At 37.8% G+C, this 13,290-nt stretch overlaps 1 protein-coding gene across 1 annotated transcript in view; it reads right to left on the reverse strand.

Moving 5' to 3' along the window:
- The window catches only part of cdh12b (cadherin 12b), a 176,555-nt gene that overhangs the window by 57,145 nt on the left and 106,120 nt on the right, over nt 1–13,290 (reverse strand). Inside the window, exons 4-6 of the mRNA XM_073815067.1 lie at nt 12,722–12,841; nt 3,910–4,077; nt 2,960–3,147 (exon numbers count right to left, since the gene is read on the reverse strand). Of these exons, the coding sequence (XP_073671168.1) occupies nt 2,960–3,147; nt 3,910–4,077; nt 12,722–12,841 (476 nt within the window). The remainder of the gene's footprint in view (nt 1–2,959; nt 3,148–3,909; nt 4,078–12,721; nt 12,842–13,290) is intronic.

A 13,290-nucleotide genomic window follows, 5' to 3' on the forward strand; every position in this document is an offset into this window, starting at 1 on the left:
GTTCTAGTTAATCTTGAGGGGGCTTGTTAATGCTGGACACAAGTACCCCAAAAGTGCTCTCGACTTAATCCAAGTACACACTTAATGATTGTCAGGCTGATTATGATTTATTGTAGTCATGATGGCTGATCGTGCACAGTGAGACCGGGTTTGTTTCGGTGTCTGTGTTTACAGCAAGCAAATACAGTTGTGCATTGTGAGATTGCCAGTCGAAGATTTTTTTTAAAGGTTTAATATTTGCGACTGACACTGGCGATCGTTAAGTGTTTTGTGTAATGGACTGGTTTAGTCATTAGGGTTGGGCTCCTCTCTGACTGTTAAAGATAGAGTGAGCTCCAGTCGATGAAAACGGTCTTTAAGTGTCTCGAGTCCAGACTTAGAAAGTTGCAGCTAGTCATAAAGTTTGTCTTCAACTTTAATGTGATTTATGGGATAGTTTATCGAAAAATCTATTTCTCACCCTTAAGTTCCAAACACAAAGTTAGATATTTTGAGCAAACAGAATTGGTATTTGTAACCAAACCATAGTATTTTTGCCTATATGGAAGCAAATGGTGCACCTGCTTCCTGCTTGATTTACGTATTTTCCGGACTATAAGTCTTCTTTTTCTTCTTCCTTTATTTCTTAACGCCATTCCAGCATCTACGGCTATATTCATGGCGAGAACCAGGTAATCCATACACAAGTTTATTCAGACAAGTTGATTTATACACAAGTTGGGGGAGGGACAATTTGGTATCTCCAATTTGCCTAACTTGCGTGTTTTTGGCCTGTGGGAGGAAACCGGAGTACCCGGAGTAAACCCACGCTGACACAGGGAGAACATGCAGAAACTCCACACAGAAAGGCCACCTGCCCTAGCCGGGGCTCGAACCGGGAACCTTCTTGCTGTGAGGCAACAGTGGGACTATAAGTCGCTTCGGAGCATAAGTCGCATCAGTCAAAAATGCGTCATGAAATAAAAAATAAGTCGCACTGGACTATAAGTCGCATTTATTTAGAAAATGATTTCACAAAAATCAAGCCCAAGATCAGACATTTAATCTGGAAAGTTATTCAACTAAACAATAGCACAGAACAGCAGCCTGAATAGATGTCCGTACATGTTAAAGTACCATTAACAGTTATTTACATGATACACAATAGCATACAGAACATACCTGGAAGGCTGAATAGGCCAACTTAACATAACAAGCCAAATCAAGTTCACCAACCTCACGAAGTCATTCCAGATCATTGAATGACATTAATACAGGAACAGCATATAGCGGACTCTCGCGGCTATAACAGTAACGTTTTCTCTTGGTTCATATGAATTCATTTTGGTGTATAAGTCACACCTGACTTATAAATTCCTTCCGGTAGCGCCACCATCTTAGTCGCGTCCGCATTTAGGATGAGAGCTTACGCAGCCTACGGAGGCTACTCTGCTGCTGCTCTGTGCCCCCGCCCTCCGAATTTGTCATACTTCACTAAGAAAAGTGCGTACACTACGCTAATACTCTCTCCTGAATACAGAGGAGTCTAAGATGGCGGCGCTACCGGAAGTTATTTATTTTCATTAATAAAGTTTTAAATATGGATATTTCTACAACAACACCGCGCGGATTACCCTCAGAAGACCTTTGTTTATCATCATGGTACCGTTTGGATTTAATTTGTGAAGGATGGACGCACTTTTTTGGACTTGAAGGTCGTGGACTATGGTGGACCCCGTAACATTACATTTAATCAACTGAAAGATCTAAAACATTTTCTAAAATATCCGAAAATGTGTTTGTCTGAAAAACGATGGACATATGCAACCCGGACAGCTTGGGGGTGAGTAAATCATGGGTTTAATATCATTTTTGGCCGAACTATCCCTTTAAAGGGCAAGTGATATGTATGAGTGCCGCGTGCGTGAGCAAATTAGAATAAAGTTATCGTTATCACCCGGTGATGTGGACGCTAATATAGTTATCTTATTAATGTGAACGGCCCTTAATATTGGTTGCTAAAGACTTACTTTTGGCAACGTTAAAGGTGATTTTCTTCATTTTTTTCATCATCAGATTCTAGACTTTCAAATAGTTGTATCTTGGTCAAATATTGTCATATCCTTACAAACCATAAATCAATGTAAACCCAATTTATTTAGCTTTCCAATGCTGTATATATCTTAATAAAAAATGTACCCATATATACTAAAGGTTCCACATGCTAACAAGATGCCATATAATGAATACAACTACTACAGTACAAGCAGTGTGAGTTAGCCGGACAAATCGGACATTTAATTCTGTATAGTCCTTATGGAAAATCTGGTTGGCATGGAAATGTACACTTTTAAAAGATAAAACATTTATGGCTATGAAATTTTTGTTGTAGAACAAAATGTGAAATAATTTCTGATTATGAAAATGGGGAACAAGCATTTTGCGTTGGCCAACAAATTGACGTCACAACTGACCAAGGCTGTTAGGGTAATGTTTGATACGATACACAATACACAACATCGGGCATATTGCCCGTTGTTCATTTAATTTTTTTTGTAAAATGTTGTATTTTACAGTGCTTTGGGGTATTAAACTTACTTGGTATGCTCTATTTAAAGAGCTCACAGAGACAGGTGTGATATTTAAAATCACCTCATTCAGAGACATCTGTCAGGAAATAGGAACATCTTCTGCAGTACCATGATTACTTAGAGAAATGATCAGAGAGCATGTTGTCACTTTTAGCTCTGTAATTTCTCATTGCAGCAATGTTTTCATAGTAATTGTCACAATAAAGAAAAGTTTGTTTGGAACCGATGAGTCATTTTTTATGTAAGCCCCCAAATCCCTCAAAATGTTGTTCACGATCTTATAAACCTTATGATCTGAAGGCATATGCAAAAATGTTTGAAAATACTTTAGTAGACAAAAAATTGTATGTGGGTGCGTGTCATTCGAGAAATTATAATTGCTATCTTACTTTTTTGAGCATGATTATCCCCTCCTGATTGTGTTCATTGGTAGTGATATCAAACATGCTTCCTCCATCTCCAGGAACAATGTTGTATTCCACCTCAGCGTTCTTTCCTGTGTCAAGATCGTGAGCTTTGATTCGGCCGACGGCAGAGCCGACCGCCGAAGACTCCGGTACCCGCAGGTGGAAGATACCTGAAGTTTTAAAACAATACATATTTAAGTTGAGTTTTGAGAAAGCTACTTTGAAACTTAAGCTTGTCAAGATGCAAGATATTCATGTGACAGCATAAGTTGTGTGCATATTCAGTTTACCATAAAAAATGTTTTTTTATGGATCATAAATAGATCATATGTAAGCATAAACGAATTATGCTGATTGCTTAAACTAATGTGTTGGGTGGCCATGCCTGAAAAAGCACAAGAAAAAGAAAACCTCAGCTAATTAAGAAGTCATTAGATGCATTAGTGCATTGCACCAAAAAAGCAAACAAGAGAGAGAGATAGGCAGAGACACGGCCCAGAATGCAGCAGTCATCACTGTAGTCTCCTCTGAGACATTCTGATGGAAATCTGCTTCTCTCTCAGGGTACCATTACCAATATTTAAACTGCGAGAGAATTGCTACTTATAACTACAGCTAAGCATAGTTTCCGTAAAACTAGAAAAAGAGCCTGAATACACTTAACCTAACATAAAATTCAACAGTTATATAAATGCATAAAATATGAGTCTGTTAAATGAGTGTTGTGTAGTTGGCAAAAGCATTTTATTAGCAGTGCAGAAGATACAGATTTAAATCCCAGGGAATACACACAATTATCTTGAATGTAAGTCTCTTTAAATACAACCATCTGCCAAAAGGTGCAGATAGTATTTATAATAAAGGATAAGAGGTGTGCATGCATTTACGTAACTAGAGGACTTCATCCAATATGCCCTGAAATAGTGTCTTACTTTTGGAGAACCGGGGTGGGTTGTCGTTGACGTCACTGAGGGTAATGTTAATGGTGGTGGTCCCTGCCAGACCACCTAACTGGCCCCCCATGTCTTTGGCCTGGATGAGAACTTGATAAAGCTCTTTGACCTCCCGGTCCATGTTGGGTAGAGCCGTCCTGATGACACCTACACCGGGAAATCACATAGGGTGAGAGAGTTAATTGAGAAAAGAAGGATAAAGGAAGATAGTGAGGTTAGAGAGACTGTAGATGAAGCTGTGAATACAGGCAGCCATTGGTGTGTGCAGACAATCGGATTAGAGAAACGCAGGTAAAGCGAGTAGAAGAATAGGGTTTAGCACTAGGAAAGATATTTGACAGAAATCTAAAATTACACACAATGGAGATAAGAAATAGCATTAGAAAGTGAGAAATTTAGTGTGTTTGGTGGAATGGTGCAAATGTGTTTTTTTGATTCATGCACCATTAGCAGCATCAAATGGAATAGGAAAAATAATGACTTTTCACCCCCCACCCAAAAGCTATTGGTTAAGCCAGTTGACATCTCGGATGACATCTGCATGAATTCTTGTCAAAATAAATATGATAAAAACTGTAATTCTTTGTATATGTATACTGCCCTACAAAGGCAAAAGACCTTAACTCCTTAAGAACTGAGAAGAATGACTTTAAAGTTTAGACTTTTTAGTGACTTTGTTATCAGTTATTTTCTTATTGATTTTTATTTTCTCGAAAAAAACAACAAAATTGATTCAAGATACTTATCCATGTGATAAAGGAGGTCTTGAAAGCTCCAAAAATATCAATAACTAAGTTTTGACCAAAAACGAAGTTACTGCCTTTTGGCTTTGTAGGGCATTGTATATATCAGGCTTGCGCATATGTGTGCATGCTTCAGATGTGTCGGTCAATGCAACAGTTTTTGAGTCTTGTCGCTCTTAACAACTCTTTTAACATCAATCCTGCACTTTATTTTCTAGTTCCTGCATGTTTTAAAACCAAAACCAAAGTGCGAAGGCAATGCGCAAGTGACTTAGTGGGCGGATCTTGGGCGCTGTTGCTATTTTCCCGGCGGGAGAAATAACTCTTGCGCCAGGCGCAAATCAATAAGGGATTGGTCTGAAGTAGGTTCATTATTCATAGGTGTGGCTTGGGCGTAACGTCAAATAAACCAATCAGAACGCTATCCAACATTCCCATTCAAACGCAAGGGCGCAAGTTCAATGGCGGGTTGCTATTTTTATGACGGATTTACCAGGCGCACGCCAGGAGCGGTTCACAGCCGAGGAGACCCACTGTAAGAGCAGTCAAAGACAGAGAAGTTGTTTTGTATGGGGATATGAGAAACCCGCCCAAATCAGCGTAGGTTAAACAGGTGTGAGAGCAAATAGCCACAATTGTCTCATCAGCTGGCATCCCCATCATTGCGCCAAGCGCTACAATAATGTCAGGAGACGGGGGAATCCCAAGCTTGCCAGCATAAATCGGGCACGCCGTGTAACGGGAGGTGGATCTGCCTCAGGACCTGACGCCAGCAGAGGACATCGCTGCGTCCACCCTCACCGCTGAAAGGGTTTGGGGGCTTTGAAATCGGACCCAAGAAACGCAAGCAAGGTCCAACCCCAAAGTACTCTTACAAATCAAGTTCATATACATTAAGGTTTCTTATGAAAACATTTTAATCGTTATTTGCATGAGAATTTTTTAACGCAGCCACACAATAAATAAAAATTATCACCACAATGCTCACCACTATGATTCCCCTTATCTCATGTGTTAATATTTTTTATTGTAACAATTTATGATTTGCAAAAATAACTTTTGCATCTGTGTAGATTAGATAAGCACAGTTTGTGTGCGTTGTGCACGCTATACATTATGGTCAAGCATGCGCCCTTAAAATTGCATAATGAACCACACGCAACGCGCCACTGACTTTAGACTACACTGTAAAAAAAATCCGTAGAAATTACAATGTTATTGCAGCTGGGTTGCCGGTAATTTACCGTAGATTTACATTTATGTTATTTACTGGCAAGAGTTTGTTCAAAGTTAAATAAATTTTAAATATTAACAAGTCTTTATCTTTACAGAATAAAAATATACAATAACAGCCTCATGCAAAGCATTCTGGGAACCAGAAATCATCATCAACCTTTTTTTGTTTTTTGCTTCAGATTTTGTTTCCCAGAATGTTTTGCTTAATGCTGTTATTTTAGTTTTACTCTGTAAAGACAATGACTTGTAAATATTTAATGTTCATTTAACTTTGAACAAAATATTGCCAGTAAAAAACATAAATTTAAATCTACGGTAAATTACCGGCAACCCAGCTGCAATTTCTACGGAATTTTTTTACAGTGTAGTTTTTTTTTGGTCAGTGGCGCAATTGTTTTTTGAAACTGCAAAATAGCATCAGGGATGGTTTGCGCCGCAACACGCCTCCTTTTTTGCGCTGAACCGCCCAGGGAGCGCAAGTTTATTCCCTAGTTTGCCGAAGTGCGTCTGTGGAGGGGAAAAACCCGCTGTGCGCCGGTGCAAAATATGAATGATACATGCGTCACTGACAAAGTCAATTGCGCTGGGTGCAAGATAGGGCCAAAATGTCAGACGTGCATTTGGATGCTTGAATAGGTTAAGCATTTAGGATGCTATACCTCTCGAAAAACGTACAAATAAAGATTATTTTAGATGTTTTATGACTATTTAGAGCATTGGGATTGCTAGACGAGGGCTTCATGTACTTTTATGAAAACCTCAATTTCGACCAAAATAGATATTTATACTTTCTTTTGCCTGTAGCTCAAAATTAGACAGTGTGCATTCTGACTCATTTTGTCAGCACGGGTCACATTTTCCATCAGTAATGTTCATCCCATGCCTTATGCAACTCAACCCAAAGGCTTTCCTTTGAATGTACAAGTGCAGTTTATTTTCCAACTCTCCCCAGATTTGCTCGATGGGGGTCGTTCAGAAGGAAAATGATCTGAATCTCCTTTTGATGGCTCTGTTCTATGGTTTATAGAGCATAATGAAGACTTTGTAGATACAGTGATGGCCATCATAAGGAGATTTTTGTCCAGCGATGCCATAGTAAAATCATTTTTGGTTCCTCGAAGCAACATTCAGTCAAAGGTTCTTAAAATACATTTCTTTTTTACCTTTTTATAATCCAAAAAAAGGGCTGCACAATTAATCGAGAAACTAATCGGGATTATAATTACGGGAGAAACAATTAAAAACATAATTTATATTACATAAAACATTTACAAACATCAAGGTAAAGTCTATTATTCAACAATAAATTAAAAAAAAAATAATAACAATAATAACCGCAATTACAATTATGTTTTTTTTTTTTTTTGTCAAAATTGTGTGGCCTTAATCCAAATAACCCTCTTTCACCTTTTTATGAAACAGAAAGGTTTTTCAAGTGTTAAAGTTTTTTATGGAACCATACAGCCAACAATGTCTCTGCTATGGCATTGTAAAGCACCTTTATTTTTAAAAGTGTAGTTTGGGTAGCACTTATTCCATCTATCCATTATAAACACAAACATGAACCACTCCTGGGTACATACTGTAAATGTTTTCCAACAAAACCAAAGAATAAAGGAGCCATCGAGAACCTTTATATGATAATATGCTCATCTTTACCTGAATGTGTGTTTAGCTGAGATGGAGTTAGAGGTCAGTCGTAAAGCATATAATACTCTTAACAAGTTAACAAAGCCTGCATAGTAAGAGTTTTTCTTCTGTATAGCACAACTAATGCATTTTGCTAAGCCATAAAATACTTTTAGCGATCAAGAGAGCACTTCATAGGATGAATACGACATTGTAGTGTGCGGATAGGAAGGTCACAGACCTTCGTACAATGCTCATTTCAGATAAAACTCAAGCAGTATCCACTCAAGTGATTCTCCGACACATGGGTTACGAGCACCATAGAGTTTTTTTTTATTTATTTTATGCTTTACGCTTTTACTTTGTATGTTCACTGTAAGACGCAGAAATATGTGAGGTACTTAAAGCAAACTTCACTTAAACAATGAAAACTCATTTACTCACACTTGTCTCTTTTGTGCAAAAATTAAAGCAATATCTTAGATGGAATGTGTGAAAGTCTTCTAAGAAAATAGATGAGAAATGAATTATATCGCTCTCAAAAGGACAAAACAGCTTTGTGTGAATAAAAAAACAAGGGCCAGATTTACTAAATGGGGCACGAGAGCGCAATTCCAAAAAAGCGCAAATGGGAGTGTTAATATCTATGGGTTATGTATAAAAAAGCGCAAATTAAATAACACAGGAGCAACAGCTGATTTCCATAATGACCAACGCAAGAACCTCGCAAATTCGTTCAGCATCGCAAATAAGCAGAGCTGATCTTGAATTTAGCACCACGGACATCGCAGCGAAAAATTTGGGGTGTTTTTTCCAGCTAACGAAGCCACAGAACACTAAAAAAAACTGGAGGATAAAAAATGAAGGTTGACAAGAAGTTTTGAAACGTCTTCTCCTAGTGACTCTTATTTTATTTACTTCAGTACTTGGCAAACAATATTTCTGAATCATTTGTTCATATGTTAGATGTTAATACAATCCTGCATTGCTTTTTCCTATCCACTGATTTTTTAAGCAATAATTACAGCCATTTCATACGGAGCCCCTAAGGGGACATGGAGCAAAAATTAAATAAAGTTTAGTTTCATGTGCTCACGTGAAACTTTCATGTGCTCATGTGAAACTTTAATGTGCTCACACAAAACCTTCATGTGCAGATTTTTTTTAAAGGATAATTCCGGTATTTAACACTTTGAGTCTCATTTCTGGTTTGTTTTGGATGAACTACAGTGATGGACACAGAAATTTTGACAATGGGTCGTGTCTTGAGATTTTGACTCGTTTAGAAGCGTCTCTTGACTGCTTCAGAATGGAAGTCAATGGCCATGCACAAACATGTCATTAAAACAACACTTAACGTTCATTTTCAAAACTGTGCTACTCACCGAGTGGTGCGTGGTGTTCGTTGATGATTAAAAACAAGTTGTGTAGCGAAATACAGTTTCTGTCGTGTTTTATTTGGCATTTTGTAAAATTCCATTGAGTTTTCTTGGAAGACTCAGTGCTCGCTGATATATCACTCCGCCGCCGGGAAACAGAAAAGGGTCTGTTTATATGTGGTTGTAGTTTTTTCGCTCGGTTTCTCTCAGAATACATTTTTCCCATATTTGTAGGGGTGGACCAGAATATTTAAATATTCGTTACGTGGGTTGACATTCGATTTTCAGTTTTGAGATTCGAATATATATATTAATATTTTACAGCGTTAATGCAGAGCTTTTCCCAAGCAGGAAGTGCGCTTCACGCCCCCGCACGATAGGTGGCGCAGAGAGACCAACATCCATAGCCAACAGCCACCAAACGCCACCAGTAGAAGAGATCGCCTCGAATGGAAAGCGCGCTTCCTGCTTTGGCATTCATGCTAATAGTGTTGTAAATAATGTTCAGTTTCTTGCAAAAACTGATTGATTTGCTTCACAAGACGTCAATATGTCACACGGAGTTATGGGGGATTACTGTTGTATTGGATATATAGCCTATGCTTTAGCTCTTAAAGTGTGCGGATCGGTTGACTTGCATGACGGAGCACTGGGGTTTCTGCAAAATATCTTCTTTATTGTTCTGCTGATGAAAAAAACATATTGGATATTGTAAGTGTTATAAATAAACTTGATTTTGAAAGTATGCTACCGTTTTATTACAGTTTGTTGAACTTCGTTCATTTATTTTCGTTGTTTTATTTAAATAGCCTACCCTTTACGTTGTCAGTAATTACTGTGCTGCTTATTTCTGATACGGGAATGTTTGTTTGTTAGAAAAAATGTTAGGCTACCTTATTAAAAGTATTGCTCTTGTGTTTTGTTTCACTAATGCTGTTCACGCAGGACGCGTGACAGGCACGCCGCTTCCGGCTTGCGCTGTTCTGTAGTATTTTTAAAGTTTATTAATTCTAAACGTGTCGCATGTCCGTATTGCACGAAAAAAATGTACTACACTCCCTTAGGTCCGCAGCAACACATCCGCCACATAATAAAACTGTAGACATACACACACACACACACACAGAGATTCCTGCCTTTATTAAAGAGAAAAATATGTTCAGCCCCTCCTTCCGAAGCTTCAAATATTCAATATGATTTCTACTAGAGCTTCGAAGCTCAAAATTTTTTATTCGGAACAGCCCTACATATTTGATGGCTCAGTGACCAGCTTTAGGTTTGAAGTTGAGCTCGATTGTGACTGTCCATACGCTAGACACCGAGCGTACTTGTACAGCAAAGTGGTGGTTGTCGCCATCAAGTGGTTGGGAGTGTGCTAACGCTTCAGACTCAAATATAGAGCGGAAGTATATACGCGGTTGTGAGGTATCTGAAAAAATAGTTCCACTATAGCAAATAACACGGATTGAAATCATACATTGCGCCAATATATTTGTTTTTAATCATCAACGAACACCACGAACCACTCGGTGAGTAGTACAGTTTTGAAAATTAACGTTAAGTGTTGTTTTAATGACATGTTTGTGCATGGTCATTGACTTCCATTCTGAAGCAGTCAAGAGACCCTTCTAAACGAGTCAAAAACTCAAGACACGACCCATTGTCAAAATTTCTGTGTCCATCACTGTAGTTCATCCAAAACAAACCAGAAATGAGACTCAAAGTGTTAAATACCGGAATTATCCTTTAAAGTTTAGTTTTGTGTGCTCACGTGAAACTATCGCGTGCTCACCTGAAACTATCGCTCGCGCACGTGATAGCGAAAGTTTCATGTGCGCGCGCGATAGTTTCACGCGAGCACCCGATAGTTTCACGCGAGCACGTGAAACGAAACTTAAAAAAAACAAGTTCTGCACATGAAAGTTTCACGTGAGCACATTAAAGTTTCACGTGAGCACATGAAACTAAACTATAGATTTATTTTACTCCAATGTCACCTTAGGGGCTCGGTAATTTCAAGCGCAAAGTAATTAAAAAAAAAGTTTTATAAAAAATGCCCAAATACCAGTCATAACACATGCGCAAAAATTTGTATATTTTGCGTTGCGTGCATCATTTAAATAATCTCCTCCCATAAATTTTGCGTCTGAAAGGTACTCCTAGAAATGCATGGTCAATAGGATAAGTCACAAAAATAACTAGACAACACCTTTTCAGTGCTAATTATCCACTGAACGTCTTTAGAAAAATCCTGATAGTCGATATTTAAAGACACCATAATGGTTTGCACTGGCGCAAGCTGTTAGTAAATCTAGCCTTAAATGTAAGCTGTTATTCTTTTTTACTGCAAGGTTTATGTAAAATTTTAATACATTTTCTGTACATATAATTGCACTTCAGTGCTATTGTATGTGTATTACTATGGTACTACTATTTACTGTATATTTACAGTACTTATGTTTTGCTTTTATTGAATCTCTGTAGCGTAATTCACAATCTACAACTTGCTTAAGTGTTTTCCAGAAGAAAGAGTGTAAAATGAAACAACACGGTGGTGAATATCACCACATGAATTACGGCAATGTTCATTTAACTGTAAACTGTTTCTTCAAGGTGTGTGTTTCCTGAATCCGTTTTCTTTTACACACTTGATTTTCCTTGATTTTACCACCTACTTTGTTTCTCCTTCTCGCCTCTCAGCTTTTGTTTATTGTCGTTTTATGCTGGATTTGTTTTTTATATATGGGTTTAGATTTTTCTTCCATCCTTCTGCACATTTGATTTGTTCAGCTATGAAATGTCACATCCTCAGACCCACTGTCTTTGCTGATATCAGGATGAATGATGTTTTTATTTATGTATTCCTGTATTTGCCATGCTTCAGATTTGTTCAGCAGGGCTATAACCATATTGAAAAGTGAGAAGTCATAGCACATATAGCTCTGTGCGTCAAGTTATCCAACAGCCACATGTTTTACCTCAGTTTTGTCTTTTGCATGTTAAATATTACACTTCATTGAATGCAGAAAAAGCCAATTTGTAGATCTGGTTTTATTTTTCATATTTTGCAAGGGATTATTCAGTTTATGTGGTAATATTATATATAGTTACATACATATAAATGCCAAATTTTCAGCCATATACATAATAAAAATGTGCTTGCTTAAAGCAACACTATGTAGTTTCCATGTAAAAATGACTTACAGCTCCCCCATGTGGTTGAAAAGTGCAACATTGCCTGGTATCAGACACTCTTCTGCAGGCAGGGGGAGGGGCGGGGCTGTGTTTCCTACCCTCCACCGCCACTTTTAGAGTGTGCTTGTAGCAGCTAGGAGGCTGCTCAGGTTGCAGCAATAGTACAATTTGTCCAGTTAAAAGTCGTTCTATCACTGAAATAATTTTAGAGACATTATTTAAAGGTAAAAAAACTACATAGTGTTGCTTTAAAGTAAGTTGACTTTATTTTCTCCTCGGGGTTGGAAATGTTTCACCTGATTGTATAATTATAGATCTTTTCTGGCCTGTTTAGCTTCTCATTGCTTCGACTGTTCAAAATGAATTACGGTTCAGAGTTGGTACTTATTACAAATCTATTTTCCAGGCCCGCCGCATTATTATCAAATCAAACCGCAGAGATTATTTGTCTAATAGGGTCAATGAACGTAATTATGTTGAAACCTGTGTACTGTGAAATAAATGAAACAAATCTGTTGTATTACACAAAGGGTAAGAGCTTGTTTGTTATAGGAATTTCATTTTTTTCTGTGGGTTTATATTTACTGTAAAGTATTCATGAATGTTTACCTGTTTTGGGGTCCACTGAGAAGTATGGCTGCCCGTGAAGTATGCTGTACACCACCCGGGCACTGTTGCCGTAGGTGGGGTCGTCTGCATCTGTCGCTGTGACCTTGGTCACATAGGTTCCTAAAAACAGACAGGAATGCATGTTCACATTAAAGCAGATTGGACATATTTAGAAATACATTTACATTCACTAACTCAAATTGTTATATATTGGTCAGAAACTGAATTCATACATGGGGTGTGTTTAGATTTTATATGAGCATGATTAAAAGCATTGTTAAACAACATTATACTTCTTATATATCCTTATAATTAATGTGAACTTTAGCCATAAATGTTAAAAAATACTATACTTCTCATTATAAGGCAATGCTAACACAAACATTTTTTCTCTTTGACTCCAGCAAACTTTTTTGCTTTATCCAGTAGATGTTACAAACATTCACAGCAGGATTCGCTTCTATATTAAGATACAGTATTAATCTAATCCGACCATTGTCTGCAATGTGCCTTTATTAGCATAGCACCCTGCAGCTAACAGATGGCTAGTGATGGCTTTAAAACATTAG

Source organism: Paramisgurnus dabryanus, chromosome 1 (genome assembly GCF_030506205.2).
Source record: "Paramisgurnus dabryanus chromosome 1, PD_genome_1.1, whole genome shotgun sequence".
In the NCBI taxonomy this organism is placed as follows: domain Eukaryota; kingdom Metazoa; phylum Chordata; class Actinopteri; order Cypriniformes; family Cobitidae; genus Paramisgurnus; species Paramisgurnus dabryanus.